At 40.5% G+C, this 13696-nt stretch overlaps 7 protein-coding genes across 7 annotated transcripts; 4 read left to right on the top strand and 3 right to left on the bottom strand.

Moving 5' to 3' along the window:
* Positions 1 to 1143: 1143 nt before the first annotated feature.
* On the top strand, positions 1144 to 3172 carry JH06_0100 (hypothetical protein; the record flags this gene model as incomplete). The annotated part of the gene is made up of 7 exons (XM_014674451.1): positions 1144 to 1506; positions 1537 to 1740; positions 1770 to 1950; positions 1979 to 2388; positions 2417 to 2711; positions 2742 to 3004; positions 3035 to 3172. 7 exons carry the CDS (start codon positions 1144 to 1146, stop codon positions 3170 to 3172), a joined length of 1854 nt encoding a protein of 617 aa, XP_014529937.1.
* Positions 3173 to 3528: 356 nt separating this feature from the next.
* Positions 3529 to 4993, bottom strand: JH06_0101 (phosphatase; the record flags this gene model as incomplete). The annotated part of the gene is made up of 9 exons (XM_014674452.1): positions 3529 to 3607; positions 3639 to 3780; positions 3811 to 3887; positions 3917 to 4224; positions 4255 to 4528; positions 4560 to 4651; positions 4683 to 4819; positions 4852 to 4897; positions 4928 to 4993. The coding sequence occupies 9 exons, from the start codon at positions 4991 to 4993 to the stop codon at positions 3529 to 3531; spliced, it is 1221 nt and encodes a 406-aa protein (XP_014529938.1).
* A 640-nt stretch (positions 4994 to 5633) lies between these two features.
* On the top strand, positions 5634 to 7143 carry JH06_0102 (P21-activated protein kinase; the record flags this gene model as incomplete). The annotated part of the gene is made up of 10 exons (XM_014674453.1): positions 5634 to 5663; positions 5694 to 5723; positions 5754 to 5832; positions 5862 to 5933; positions 5963 to 6136; positions 6166 to 6247; positions 6276 to 6396; positions 6468 to 6612; positions 6645 to 6994; positions 7024 to 7143. 10 exons carry the CDS (start codon positions 5634 to 5636, stop codon positions 7141 to 7143), a joined length of 1203 nt encoding a protein of 400 aa, XP_014529939.1.
* Positions 7144 to 7368: 225 nt separating this feature from the next.
* On the top strand, positions 7369 to 8833 carry JH06_0103 (nicastrin; the record flags this gene model as incomplete). Its single annotated transcript, XM_014674454.1, has 6 exons — positions 7369 to 7410; positions 7443 to 7518; positions 7550 to 7623; positions 7651 to 7818; positions 7849 to 8316; positions 8348 to 8833. 6 exons carry the CDS (start codon positions 7369 to 7371, stop codon positions 8831 to 8833), a joined length of 1314 nt encoding a protein of 437 aa, XP_014529940.1.
* Positions 8834 to 8896: 63 nt separating this feature from the next.
* On the top strand, positions 8897 to 9550 carry JH06_0104 (hypothetical protein; the record flags this gene model as incomplete). The annotated part of the gene is given in 4 exon segments (XM_014674455.1): positions 8897 to 8922; positions 8950 to 9242; positions 9254 to 9363; positions 9395 to 9550. 4 exon segments carry the CDS (start codon positions 8897 to 8899, stop codon positions 9548 to 9550), a joined length of 585 nt encoding a protein of 194 aa, XP_014529941.1.
* JH06_0105 (long-chain-fatty-acid-ligase) lies at positions 9538 to 11819 on the bottom strand (the record flags this gene model as incomplete). Its single annotated transcript, XM_014674456.1, is given in 8 exon segments — positions 9538 to 9699; positions 9729 to 10201; positions 10232 to 10997; positions 11010 to 11111; positions 11142 to 11493; positions 11524 to 11610; positions 11655 to 11725; positions 11757 to 11819. The coding sequence occupies 8 exon segments, from the start codon at positions 11817 to 11819 to the stop codon at positions 9538 to 9540; spliced, it is 2076 nt and encodes a 691-aa protein (XP_014529942.1).
* Positions 11820 to 11855: 36 nt separating this feature from the next.
* Positions 11856 to 13590, bottom strand: JH06_0106 (hypothetical protein; the record flags this gene model as incomplete). The annotated part of the gene is made up of 6 exons (XM_014674457.1): positions 11856 to 11954; positions 11986 to 13095; positions 13127 to 13267; positions 13302 to 13430; positions 13463 to 13530; positions 13566 to 13590. The coding sequence occupies 6 exons, from the start codon at positions 13588 to 13590 to the stop codon at positions 11856 to 11858; spliced, it is 1572 nt and encodes a 523-aa protein (XP_014529943.1).
* Between the last annotated feature and the right edge of the window lie 106 nt (positions 13591 to 13696).

Here is a 13696-nt window from a genome sequence, read left to right on the forward strand (position 1 = left end):
AACCCTTGAATTCATCACCCAAGGAGTCACCCTCCACTTCCTGAGACATTCTCTTGTCCATGAACACACGGCTACACATCAGTCTCTCTTTCACACTCTTTACAGCTTGTTCTCATCATCAATGTCAATTGGCTTCTGAGAACTAAGAGCGGGATAGCAAATGTTAAGCTACAACGAAATCAGACTTCCGTCATTAAAATAGAACAAAACACGGAGACTAAGAAGCACAACGTACCTTCATTCCAATTAACTCTTAAATAACCACAGTAATTTGGTTTATGAGTCAGTGGAGTCAATCTAGGAATAGGAGAGACTGGTGGGGAAACTTTCGGAGTCACTTCCTTAGAAATACAGGTATCCCCATCCCCTGGATTCATACTTTTTGGTTGTTTTCTTCTTGAATTCTATGTTTATGGCAATGTTATTGATTCTGACCAATGAATGAATTGTTATTAACTCATTTTCGAGTCTTGGGTAAAACTGAAGATCAACTCTGTTGCCCAAATTGGTGTTGTTTCTGTTGTATTATTTCCTTCAATCCTTTCTGATTCTCTTTTCCGTACAAAGAAGACGAAGCGTATTGACAGTATCCCAGTTTTTGACAATCCAGGATGTCTTCCGAGTCTTCATCATCGTCAACAGGGTTTTCTGCAAATATTAAACAAGAACACTTATGTGGACACCCATCTTCGGTGCTTGCTAGTGTTGAAGGTTGTGATCATAATGTCTCTTGATTGTAGATACTCGGCAATACCAAGAAAGTAAACTGGAGCGGTTTTTCACTCCAGATCCTGTTTCTAGATGTCATTTCCGTTTCCATGATGTCATTTGGACGCCTCGAACAAAGCGTTCATTGTTTCGAAAGAAGAGTGAAAAATCAAAATACGACAGACTCTTTGAATTGGTATGTATGAAGGGGACTTGATGATGTAGATTGAGGAAGAAGAGATGTCCATCAACACATATCTTTCTTCTCATGAATCTGAAGTTTTCTCTGAGAGTGTTGCTTTGACTCCACAGACGTCAAGTGGATCATCGGCAAAAATGTCAACACATGGATCAACACCTGCATCTACGCAATCATCCACACACGTATCAATCGAAGAAACAGGACGTCCATCACAAGAAGACACAAATCAAAAGATGATTCTAAAACATATTGATGGTTATGCATCCACTGGTGAGATGACTGCTATTCTAGGAGCAAGGTTACACTACAATTTCTCTTTGATCCCTAGTGGAGCTGGTAAAACAACCCTCCTATCCATTCTCTGCGGTCGAAATAGTAATTTCACTGGTCAATTCAGCATCAATGGAAGAGAGGTTGGTGCCTCTTCTCTAAGGTCTTTTCAGTCTTTCCTTATCACAAATAGAAAGGTATGTCGGTTCGTACGACAACATGATCTCTTCTATGAGTTTTTGACTGTTCAAGAACACTTGTATTATCAAGCAATTCTTCGTCTTGGTGATAAAGGAGAACAACAAATCCGAGATCGTCTTGTGTGGGTATGTCTTTTGTGCCTTCTCTCATAATAGCTGGTGAAACATTTCAACCTCTCCAAATGTCTGCATGTAACAATCGGAGGAAGTCATACGAAAGGTATCTCTGGAGGAGAAATGCGACGAGTTACATTAGCAACCGAACTCATTAACTATCCATCCATTCTGTTCTGTGATGAACCAACAAGTGGATTGGATTCCTATATGGCTGAAACTGTAATCAAAACACTCCGTATTCTTGTAAGTCTTATTAGTACAATTGATTGTAGGCAGATAATGGAGTGACAGTTATTTGTACTATTCATCAGCCACCAACGGAGACTTATGCATTATTTGATCGAGTCATGTATCTAGCTGATGGAGAGGTTGCTTATTTCGGTAAACGAGAAGATGCCCTGGAGTACTTTGAATCAATTGGAATGCCTTGTCCTCCGTATTACAATATGGCAGGTACTCTCAATTCTCGTATTCCACGTAGATTTCGCTATTCACACCATGGCTATTGATAATGAGTTGGAGGACGAGCAGAAAGCAGCTCGTATTCAAGAAGTTCATCAACTCTGTGAAACGTTCAAGAAGAGTGAGATGAATCAGAAGAATATAGAGATTGCAGATCACATTCCACTATCATGTGAAGATCAGTCCATTATCGATGAGATTGATTCTATTGAATTCTTTGAGAAACGCAACATTGTTTACAAATTCTGGAAGAGCATGTTTGGTCACAGTTATCCCACTTCATGGTGGGTTCAGTTCCGGACACTCACTTCGCGATGCTTCACCGTTCTCATGCGGGATTCGCGTCTAACAGTTGCTCGTTTCATTCAAACTGTTGTGCTTTCGACTCTCATCGGTCTCGTGTTTATTCAACTTAGTTTTTCCCAATCTGTATTATCTTGTCTCCAGTTTCATGTAGGGAATCACCAATCGAATCTCTGTGATTTTCTTTGTAATGATGACCGAGTGTTTTTCTCTCCTCTTTTCTGAGATTCAAGTCTTTCCCTTTGAACTACCAATAGTTTACAATGAAGTTGCTTCTGGTCTCTATAGGATCGATGCCTATTATCTTGCCAAAACCATTGTGGGTCTCCCAATGTCACTCATATTCCCTATTATCGGTGCCAGTATCAATTATTGTATTATTGGACTCGATCCTGCACCACAGCGATTTTTCGCCTATATTGGTATCCTTCTCCTTGTAACAAATGCTAGTACAATTCGTTGAACGGGCTCACAAATAGCTGTGGCACTAGGCCATTTTATTTCGGCACTTACTGGAGACTTTGTTCTTGCAAATGCCATCTCTGCGATGCTCCTTTTGCCTTTTGTTCTTCTCGGCGGCTTCTATCTACAAGACCAATCTGTTCCTCCCTATTTGATATGGTTAAAAGAAACAAGCATGTTCAATTGGGGCTTCAAGTTGATGATTATTGATCAGTTTAAGGGGAAAACCTTTGAGTGTCCACCTGCTCCTGCTGCTTGTGCATTTCCAAATGGAGAGGCTGTATGATCTATCGATACTTGTTAGAATTAGGTCATGGCCTATACTAAAGTGTCGATGGCAGATATTCCTTTAGGTATTTCCATTCTTGTAACCATTAACATTGTATGGCGAGTAGCCGCCCTCGTTTGTCTGGAAATCCATGCCTATCGTCATCTTAGCAAGATTTAGCAACAAACAGAACTACTCTTGGGAGAGGTGTTGGTCGTTCTTTCTCTTCTTGTTAATTACCAACCCAACTAAAATGACATTTGTTACAAGCAGGAGGTAAACCATGTTCTTCACAGAGATCTTCTGAGATCCTCGTTTCAGTTGGTCAATTACAGGAATTTGTCGCTTTACTCCTTTTGTACTCTTAGAAGCAATCACCTTCTCCTTTGATTCGCTGAATGAACGGATGCGTATCGTTCGAGACAAAGACGATGATAATCTGAATGATGAACCTCTTTGTAATCAGTACACAAGACTTCGAACAAATGAATTCATTCTTTATGATTCCCTTAATAGTGTAACAAACACTCTTGTGTTCACTGTTGATTGAAAAATAATATACAAATCGAAACGTCATCATCCTCTTTTCGCAAACGGTATTGCTTATCATAGACTCTATGCATTACTTTCCTATGCCTCTACTCACGATCTCACCATCTGTAAGACTTCACTACAAATAGCCTCTCCTGTCAGTCCTTTAGCAATACCTCCACTAATCGTAGACACTAGTACTTCTTTCTTTAACGCATTAAACAATCCATCACTCCCTAAAACACAATACTGAAGATCTAAAAGTCAACTCTCTCTTAGATTTCTACCATCGGTCAGTTCTATACACCGTACTGCAGGCGTAGGTACTACGATATCCTCACTGGAATGCAAACGAGATCTCTCTCTATTCTCATACTCTCCTTTTACTCCTACGACATGTTATAATACGACTCCTTATACGAAATATCGCCAAATGCACGCGATACACCCAAGATTCCACTAATACTATTCTTGTGAACATGTCCTCCAGCCTTCTCAATACGTTGCTGTTCTTCCTTCTCTTCAGGCCAATGTCTTGGAAGCATATCTTCCCACCCACTTAGTCGCTTGAGTAACACACCACAATCTCCTAGCCCAGATACGAGAATCCAAGAGTTAACGATAGCAATACTTGCACAGACACATCCAGAACCTCGAATTCGACGTGTAGGACCGTCTGCTTGAGAATCCATCCGAACACTCTAAATCTCATTGTCTGAACTAACAACCACTTTAAAATGTTTCTCTACATTGTGGCGACTCGCTTGTCGTTGTCGTCCTGTTAACCATGTTCCTTGCTGATAAAAGGATACTGGAAGCAAATGGAAGATAGAATAACAAAGCATCGAATCCACCAATGAAAATGCGTCTTTAATTGCCTGACATAACTCTTCCTTGGTGGTACCAGATGGAGAACACAAAATCGAACGTAATTTTTTATCTATTGTGGTCCCTAATACTGACTTCACAAAATCTGCAGCATATTCGCCTGCATGACCATCTACACTAACGATCAATCCATTTTATCACTACCTACACACATCCAACTACGACAGGCAACGTATCATCTGAAAAATCATCTACCACCACCTTATCCTCGTTAGTCTTCTTATCACTCCGATAACGACTCTACCAATATCACTTACGATTTCCATCATACGCATTCCAATAATAGACTCCAGGAAAGATGAAGGGCTGTGTTTCGATGATTGCAAGGCACATTCACAATCTTTTCATCTTTTACTCCATCTTGCATGAACTTTGAGTGATCTATACCAAAAATGGATTGAAGACTCCCTATTCCCTGATCTCACCTCATAACGACCTACTTGTCTCGTTTTCTTGATCCGACTCATCTCCTACATCTTCTAGCTCCTGATTTAATCACTTCAACACAAGATGTACCTCAGGCGTCTTTGACATATCTTCTGTGTTCCTCCCAATCTTTGATGGATTGGAGGTTATATTCATCGAAAAATTAAACACACAATCACTTTTGAAGATTAGTATCGTTCACATATTGTTGAGTCCGTTTCTGTTTCCAGTGATAAATTCTTCTGTGACTGAAGACCAGTCTGGAATCGTCTACATCGGATCCCCCATTTTATGTTTGTAGTCTTTCTGTACTTTGGATTTCTACTGTCATCGCCTAACAGGTCACTGTCATGTTTTGAAACGTTGAATCGATTCTTTGTCGTATTCACTCATATACCTGTGGAAGGAATGGGGAGCACCACCACTGTTTATATCTGCTCGTTCACTGTAAACCATTTCTGAGATATGCTACCGATATATAGAATACGCTTTCTGTTTATCAGATTGGCCCTTAGTATACTTTTTAGCGTCGAAAACATGCGAAATGAGAAAAAACGTCAATGTGAATAATACCACTTAGTACCTCACTAGATACACCTAGAAGGGAGTTTCCAAAAGAAAGGATCCCAATTGGCGTCAATAATGAATCTGTTTGTTATTGATATGTAAGGCTAACATGGGAATATAACCGTTATTCATGAGATAGTGTTTTTTCATGATTCCTTTCAGGATTCTAACTCCTGTGTCGGTATTTGCTGTAGCACAGAAAGTACTACTCGACAGCAAACTAACGTGAATGAATACCAACCAAGAAACAGGTTCAGCTGTGGAATTTAGTCCATTGAATTATTATTAGGTGGATACAGGTGTTCCATGCGATAACACGGTTGCAAAAGGAAGTCATTGTGATGAGTAGATTCCTACAGAAGAGTCTGTGAACAAACGAAAAAAGGGTTGTCTTATCTCTATTAAGGAGATATTTGGAAAGAGACGAGGTACATGAATGTGCTGTTCTCGAGTGTAGATGTTGAAATCGGAAAGCCCACCAACTTCTTGAATATTTTACATATTTCCGTAGATCCAACTGTTCCAGGAGGTATTTCTTTTCAGTTTTGTTTCCTGTAGGCTTGCGCGGACTTCCTAAAGAGTGGCAAGAAGCATTACAGGAATCAGCGATCGAGAAGGATATGGTAGCCGAACAATTGCCGGCTGTGATCGATGTTCTTCAATATGTATTCCAAGAAAAGCTGGGAAATGATCCGTCCATGGAGAATGTTGATGATGTGAATCCAGAAGAAAGTAGCTATTTTTGTAGTGGTTTAGTCTAGAACTGTATATCATTCGCGATGATCCCATGAAATACTACTCCGAAGTATCTACACAAATTGGTGAAGGTGGATTCAGCAAAGTGTAAGAATGTGATTTTTTAAGGAGATAGATATCGTGCGCGCTCCAAGGAAACGAATGAAGAAGTAGCCGTCAAAGTCACAGGGATGGCAGAATTGAGACAAATCTGTACTGAACTTCTAATGCAGAAATCGACGCCTCATGAGAATATTGTGTCGATTAGTGATTGTTACTGTTGGAATGATGAACTCTATGTCCGTTTCGATTCTTCTTTTGAGTGTAGATTGTGATGGAGTACATGGACCGCGGAAGTTTGGCAGGTGTGGTTGGGAAAGAAATCCACTGGGAGGAAAAGTATATTGCATACGTATGTAAGTGTATTCTCCAAGCAATGTGTGTGATTCACAACACTCACCACATTCATCGAGGTTAGGATGGATTCCTTCTTATTGACTTCTAGATATCAAATCTGACAATATTCTCATCAACGGAAACGGTGAGGTCAAATTGGCAGATTTCGGTTTTGCCGTTCGTGTTACTTCCCAAAATGAACAGCGCAAATCCAAGGTGGGAACTCCTTTTTGGATGTCTCCTGAACTCATTCAAGGAGAGGGATACACAAATAAGGTTGATGTGTGGTCACTCGGAATCACAGCTATTGAAATGGCTGATGGAGTGCCTCCTCACTTCCACGAACCTCCATTGAAAGCTCTCCTTCTTATCCATACTGGTCCATCTCCAACCTTGTCGAAACCAGACAATTGGTCGGTGATGTTTAACGACTTTTTATCAAGAGCCCTAGATGTGAATGTTAGTGATGAAAGAGTGGTGAAGTGTAGGCGGACACACGTGCTACTGCGAACTTCCTGTTGAATCACCCTTTTATACAATCTGCATGTGAACCTGGTGACTTCCTCCATAAAGTGGATGAAATTCTTGCGAAACAGAAGAATCTGTAGTCCTTTGCCTATTTGTACACTTGTTGTATAACTCTGTTCCATAATCTTCTTTATTGCTATTGTTTTTTTTATCGAATCTCTAGTATGCTGATTTTACCATTGCTTCTTCTGCTTTCGAGTGTTCATGCAGATCCGTTCTTCTCAACACTTCTCTATCAGGATATCCCAAACCAATTCTGTAGTAGATTCTATTATCGGAATGGAGGAGTGGGGTGTCGAACACCTATGGCTGGTATTCGCGGAATTGCCGTTCCCGTTCAGCAACTTGTTGTTTTGAATCCATTTACTTAATCGTATAGGGTGACTTGAAGGAGAATCTTGCCAAAGTTAATGAAGATGATGTTGTTCTTGTTGTAAACTCAACAATTCTGACCCGTTGTGATTCCTATTGTTGGTTCATGCATAGGAGATCTGGTTAAAGAAGCTGTAAAAACAAAAGGAGTTGTTGGCATTGCCGTCTGTGGATATCTTCCATCTGTTGTGTTTTCTAGTTTTTTTGACCTGTAGGAAGAGGGATATTCACCATCATCTGTTTGTCCAGATGGATTGGGAACTCCTTCTGTGAATATCACATTGCATCCAGAGTACGAGTGGAATCCATCAGGCTCGGGACTATTCTATGATGATCTGCCAATTGCACTTTCTTATGTGACTGATGAAGCTACAATTGAAGAAGTGGAGATAATGGATTTCCTTAATTGATAGCTATTCTCCAAGGCCTTGCAGAATGTGAATGGAGTTACTCATAACCCCTATATTGTGGAGATGAATTCATATATGGGACCAGATACAATGGATTCAATAACATGCTTACGAAGAGGAAATTGTATGCCAATTGGTGGCCAATCGGTCTGGGCATCCGAATCACCAATAGCCAGTGATCGGCCGATTGTTTTGATTGCCACGAAGATGGATAGTATGAGTGATGCTTATGAGACTGATGATGGACGGGTTGGAATTACCGTCTCTATCCTCCTTGCAGCCATCAAATCCATTCGTGCTCTCTCTTTTGATCATATTAATCAGTTTGTCGTTGCATTCTTCCAAGGAGAATCATGGGGACGTGGTGGAAGTCGATTGTGGGTAAGTGAGATTCAATCCTTCTCCTGTCTTCAAGCTATTGAACATGCTCAGTCTCCTTTTAATGATCGTATTTGTACAAGTCCTCTCAAGGTACTCTCAGTTGGTTTGATTGAGGTTCTAGTTATCACTTCATTTCACGAATTTGTCTCTAGATCGTTTCAAATATGTCATTGTATTGGATCAACTCTTCCCTTATCAATCTTCTCTATATCTCCACAGTGAAGCTGCGGCTGCCCCTCTCAATCTTCCTTCCATTCTCCCTTCATCTGTACAGGGTCTGCCTCCTGGTCCTGCCCACACGTTCTTCCAAGCAGGCATTAATGATACATATGTGATAAGTGGATATGATGCTACCTTTGCTCCTGGATATATGAGTGCTCTCCCTCTACGAATCCAGCTTTCACAGGCTGTCGAGGTGGCAAATACTCTGGCCGCAGGTATTGTATCTTTGTTGGAACCCACAGAGCCTGTGGAGGTTCATGTCAATTCCACCTATCTCGATGACTTGCTATCCTGTTTTGCTGTGAATGGTCAGTGTGGTATAATGGAAGAGATGCTTGGATTGGATGTTGATTCTATCACCAATCGTCAGGGTAGCCATGAATAAGTGGTTTCATTACTTAGCTGGAAAAGCACTGAATCTGTTTACAGGCACATATTCAGTCCTTTTATGTTCGTTCTTTCATCTGTAGGCTGGTCGTTATCCACTGTTCTCTCCTGAAGGATCATCATATTCTGTGAACTATACTGGTCCTGTAGATCCAAAGAAGGGTTTGTATCTCATCTTGTGTGTTCCATAGATGGAATCTACTTCACACCTTCAGTCATTGAGAGCTTTATCCACAGTACACTGACTCTCCACTTCCATCAGAATGCGACTGGAGTATCTTGTTCCTCATGGACAGATTGTCGAAGTATCGAGAATGGTTATTGTGTGAAAGGTCATTGCTACGCATCTAATGCCTATTATCATGATGCATTGGATCCAGCAATTCATGGTAACAGATTAAGGAGAGGTTTGATATAGTGATTGATCGTGATTCATTTACTGTTGATAAGGAGAGTTCAAGCCCTATCTATGCTGAACCATTCTGGGGCGGATATTATGGAAAGGAACCCTATGTGAAGGTGTATCAAGTATGAAGAATAAGATAAAGATGATGAATAGCAAATATCTACATGGGTGGAATGGATAACACTTCTTGTAGGGATTATTCTGTGTGCTATAACCTATTACTTGACCACTCTTCTGTATTCTGTATATGGTCAACAGCTCAAGTTAAATAAGTATTGTGTTTCTTACAAACATATTCAAATCATCTGACCCTCATGATACATTTCTTTGATGATCTCTTTATACATCTCTTGGGTAACATGACGCTTCATCTTCAATGAAGGTGATAATACATTGTTATCAACTGACCACTCTGTTGGCTCCAAATGGATATTGCGAACTCGTTCAAAACCAAATAACTACACTTCATTCTCATACCTATCTCTACGTTTGCTGCCAATGCAGTCTTGTTCAACTCCTCCAATAAGATCTTCCTTACTTCCTTATGTTCACACATCTTGGCATACTCTAGCTGTTTCACTGCATCAGAAACAGAACTTGCATTCATAAATGCAATCAATTTCTTCTGATTTGGCACCACCACAGCCACAATGTAGTTTTGGTTACTGTCTCCGTAAACACAGATCTGATCAATGAGATCATTCTGGAGATACACATTTTCAACCTTTTCCACAGCTATGTACTCACCCTGAGACAGTTTGAATATGTTTTTGATACGATCAATCACCTGAATAGCATGGTTATCAGATCGAATGAAACCAATATCTCCAGAATGGAACCAACCATCTGAATCCATACAAGCTGCTGTTGCTTCTGGATTCTTGAAATAACCGCGGAACACACCAGGACCACGGAAACACAATTCTCCCCTTCCACAAATTGGTATTCCAACTTTATCGTCTATTTCTGAGTTCTATTATCTGTCCTTACCAGCATTTACATAGTGAATGGTATCTGTCACATAGTATTTCTTCTCAGGCACAGACACAAGTTTCCCTTCAATTCCACACACAGGACCTCCACAGTGACCCACTGTCTGAACATCTAGAGAGGAAGAACAACAAGTGCCTCCAGCTGTTTCTGTCATTCCATAGCCATTGAGAACAGCACATGAGAAAACACACTTGAAGAAGTTCACAATCTCATCAGCAATAGGAGCACTTCCCGTAAGAATCCAACGACATCGATCCAATCCAACCTTCTTCGCAATAAGATTGAAGACTACATCATAGAACCAATGATGGCAAACATTTCGTTTTAATCCTTCTTCTTTTGCTCGCATTCCACTCTCAATCACCCATCGTAACATTCCATTCATGGCTTGGATCTTATCTTGTAAGGCTCCATATATTCGTTGCATGATTCTTGGCACAGCACAGAATGCTGTTGGTCGCAGAGCTTGAAGATCACTCATGAGAGAGGAGGTGGAACCTTGCCAATATCCAATACACGCTCCGTTAAACAGAGCATTCGCTTCTACAAATCGTTCGAACATATGAGCCAATGGGAGATAAGCAATTACTACATCCTTCGGAGTGAAGGAGATTTTGTAATGCTGGTTAATACTCAGTGTGAGACTTAATAACGTCTGATGAGCTACAATCACTCCCTTTGGATTGCCTGTGGTTCCTGAGGTGAAGCAGATGGTGCAAATGTCATCTGGTGCAGGATTGTGAGCTGGCAGAATGGATTCACACTAGACTCAAACGTGATATTGCATCCTTACGTTGGAAATAAGATCATGAAGAGAATAGAAACGGATCTGGGAGGCTGTCAATGCATCGATCATGACTTGATCAACAGGCGAAAACTAGAATTACACGAAAAAAGGATTGCATACACTAATAATCGATTTTACAAACACTTCTTCTGGATATTCCTGCTTTAATTCTAGGAGATTGCGAATCTCGGATGATCCTCCACAAAACACGGTTTCCATTCGTGAAAGATTCAAAATGTATCTTGTAGCATCTTTACCAAGAGAATCATACAGTGTAACAACAGTAGCATTGCAACGATAACTTGCATACTCGGCAACCACCCACTCATATCCTGTCTTTGCATAGATACCGACAAGACGTGCTTCTTTTCCATCGGATACTTTCAATCCACATCCAGCTGTTTCTTGACATAGTTGATTACGCATCATTTCACTTGAGAGTTTGTCAATCATCTCTCTCACATCCGTATAGCTAAGTCTTATTTCTTTCTTGAGATACTACCTTAACCAAGTATATGGGCCTGCTTTTCCATCTACAATAGGTCTGTATCCTAGACAGTTCCCTGTTTCTGTTAAATTGCTTCCTCGTCTAGGATGAACAAAAGTTCTCAAACCTACAAAAATCCGTCGTACATCGATCTTTCGGGGCCTTCTAATCCCGTTTTCAGTCCATCGAGAGCAAGTAAGTGACGAAATACAGGTCCCTGTCAATGATAACACAACCGCGATACATACAGATTGGGAAGCTGGATCTTCGCTGTTATCAAGAAATGCAGAATAAATTGTTAGATCACTCATGTTTAAATGGAAATACAGATTTCTCAACAAACATCACTAAAAGAGTACAGGAGGTTTTTCCAATGTAATATTCTTTATATCCTGCACTTGCCTTACACTCCAGGTATTATAGTCATACACTTCATACTTATCCTTCTACTCATAATAAGACGTTTCACTCACTCACTTCTACTTCTCGGTACCACATTTTCTGTTCTTTACTGAATCTCCAATCCTTCTCACTCAACACTCTGGCTGCAGCTTCGTGTTGATTCTCATCCACTGGGTAAGCAAACAGAAACAAGAGTTCTTCGTCATGCATTTGTCTCAAACCACTCCCTTCCAAGATCTCTCGTAACGGTGTCTGGGGGAAGGAATCGGGAATTCCCGTAGGACATGACGGATAGTAGAGTTTATCACAGTGAGAACAAGGAGTTCGCGCTGCATACGCGGTCGTAAGCATTTCCAGTACTTCGCTTGTGCTCCACAGAGGCGCCTCTGCAGGATTCAATGGTGGAGGAATGAAGGAAGGTGTAGGGTTGGTTACTGGAGTCGGATGGGATGCTGGAGTAGGATGCATTGATGCTGGCGCAGAGGCAGAGAGTGGGTGGGGAGTGGGAATGGTTTGAGTAGGTGCCAAAGGAGTAGACTTGACAAGAGGTGATGATTGAATGCGAGGTGATGTGTTGGGAGCTGCAGATGCTGATACTGCTCGTTGAAGAGAGATATCCGGCGAAGGAACTGTTCGAGAGGAGTTTCTTTGGACAACATATGCATAGTTGATAGGTGGCGATGTGACAACCTTATTAGGTGATGAGATTTGTTTGGCTGGTTGAGAAATGGTTGGAATAGGTGGAACGATAACTGGAACTTTCTTTGGAGGAGGAGGCACTTTGGGAACTACGGTTTCTTGCTCAGCTTCTTGTGTTGGCTTTGCATCTTCTGATGAAGAATCTGAGGATAGATCAACATCCAAATCGAATTCTTCATACAAACTATCATCAAATATATAGCCTTTATCTCGATAGGATGACAGATATTCCTGTACACCATCTAAAACTGCCTCCAGATCATAAGGATCCAAGATCTCATTATCAATCTGACGTAAAACCAATTCTAAATGAGCAATATGCCAACGGTGATTCTTTAAATATCCTTCTAGCTTCGAGATAAGCGCTTTATTGGTGTTCCGTTTCTTGTTCTTTTCTCGCTTCTCTTCCACCTCGCAATCATCAATTTCTTTATGCAATTCACTCAAATACTTGTTGATACTGGAAACCACTTCTTCTCGCTTTTCCTATTCATCAATCCTTTCTAAATCTTTTTACATCCTCAGGATTCTGTTTATTTGGTAGTTTTAGTCCTTCTTTTGAGAATGCCTTGGTTTTGGTTTCCTTCTCACATTCTCTAAACTTTTGCATTCGATCTTCAATCTCCTTTTTAGCATCTGCAATCTGATTGCTGAATTGCTACAACATGAACCCATACCATTCATGTCCCTACCACAATCGTCGAATCGGTACTTGTTGTCCATAGCTTTAAACTATCTCTATAACGCTGCAATTTCTTGATTTGTTTCTTCAAATCCTCTTCATTCTTTTCCTTCTGCGCTTGTGTTGTAGCATCATATACCTGAACATGAAATAATTGTATCTATCAACTACTTTATCCCATATAGTCTCAAATTCCTCAAGTCCTTCCTTGATCTTCTTTAATGTGGACTCAACTTGAGCTACATATTAGTCCTTTTCCATAGATTCAAATTACCTTTGATCTTTCGATTCTGACTCATTTTGAAAGAATGATTGTTGTCTTTTCTAGTTGCAATTATTACAGTAGATTCGTGACACAATATACTATCTTTTCTTTCAATGAGAGTAACAAAAGAATAGTACACA

The sequence above is a fragment of the Blastocystis sp. subtype 4 genome, assembly GCF_000743755.1.
Source record: "Blastocystis sp. subtype 4 strain WR1 chromosome Unknown seqid_0008, whole genome shotgun sequence".
Classification (NCBI taxonomy): Eukaryota; class Bigyra; order Opalinata; family Blastocystidae; genus Blastocystis; species Blastocystis sp. subtype 4.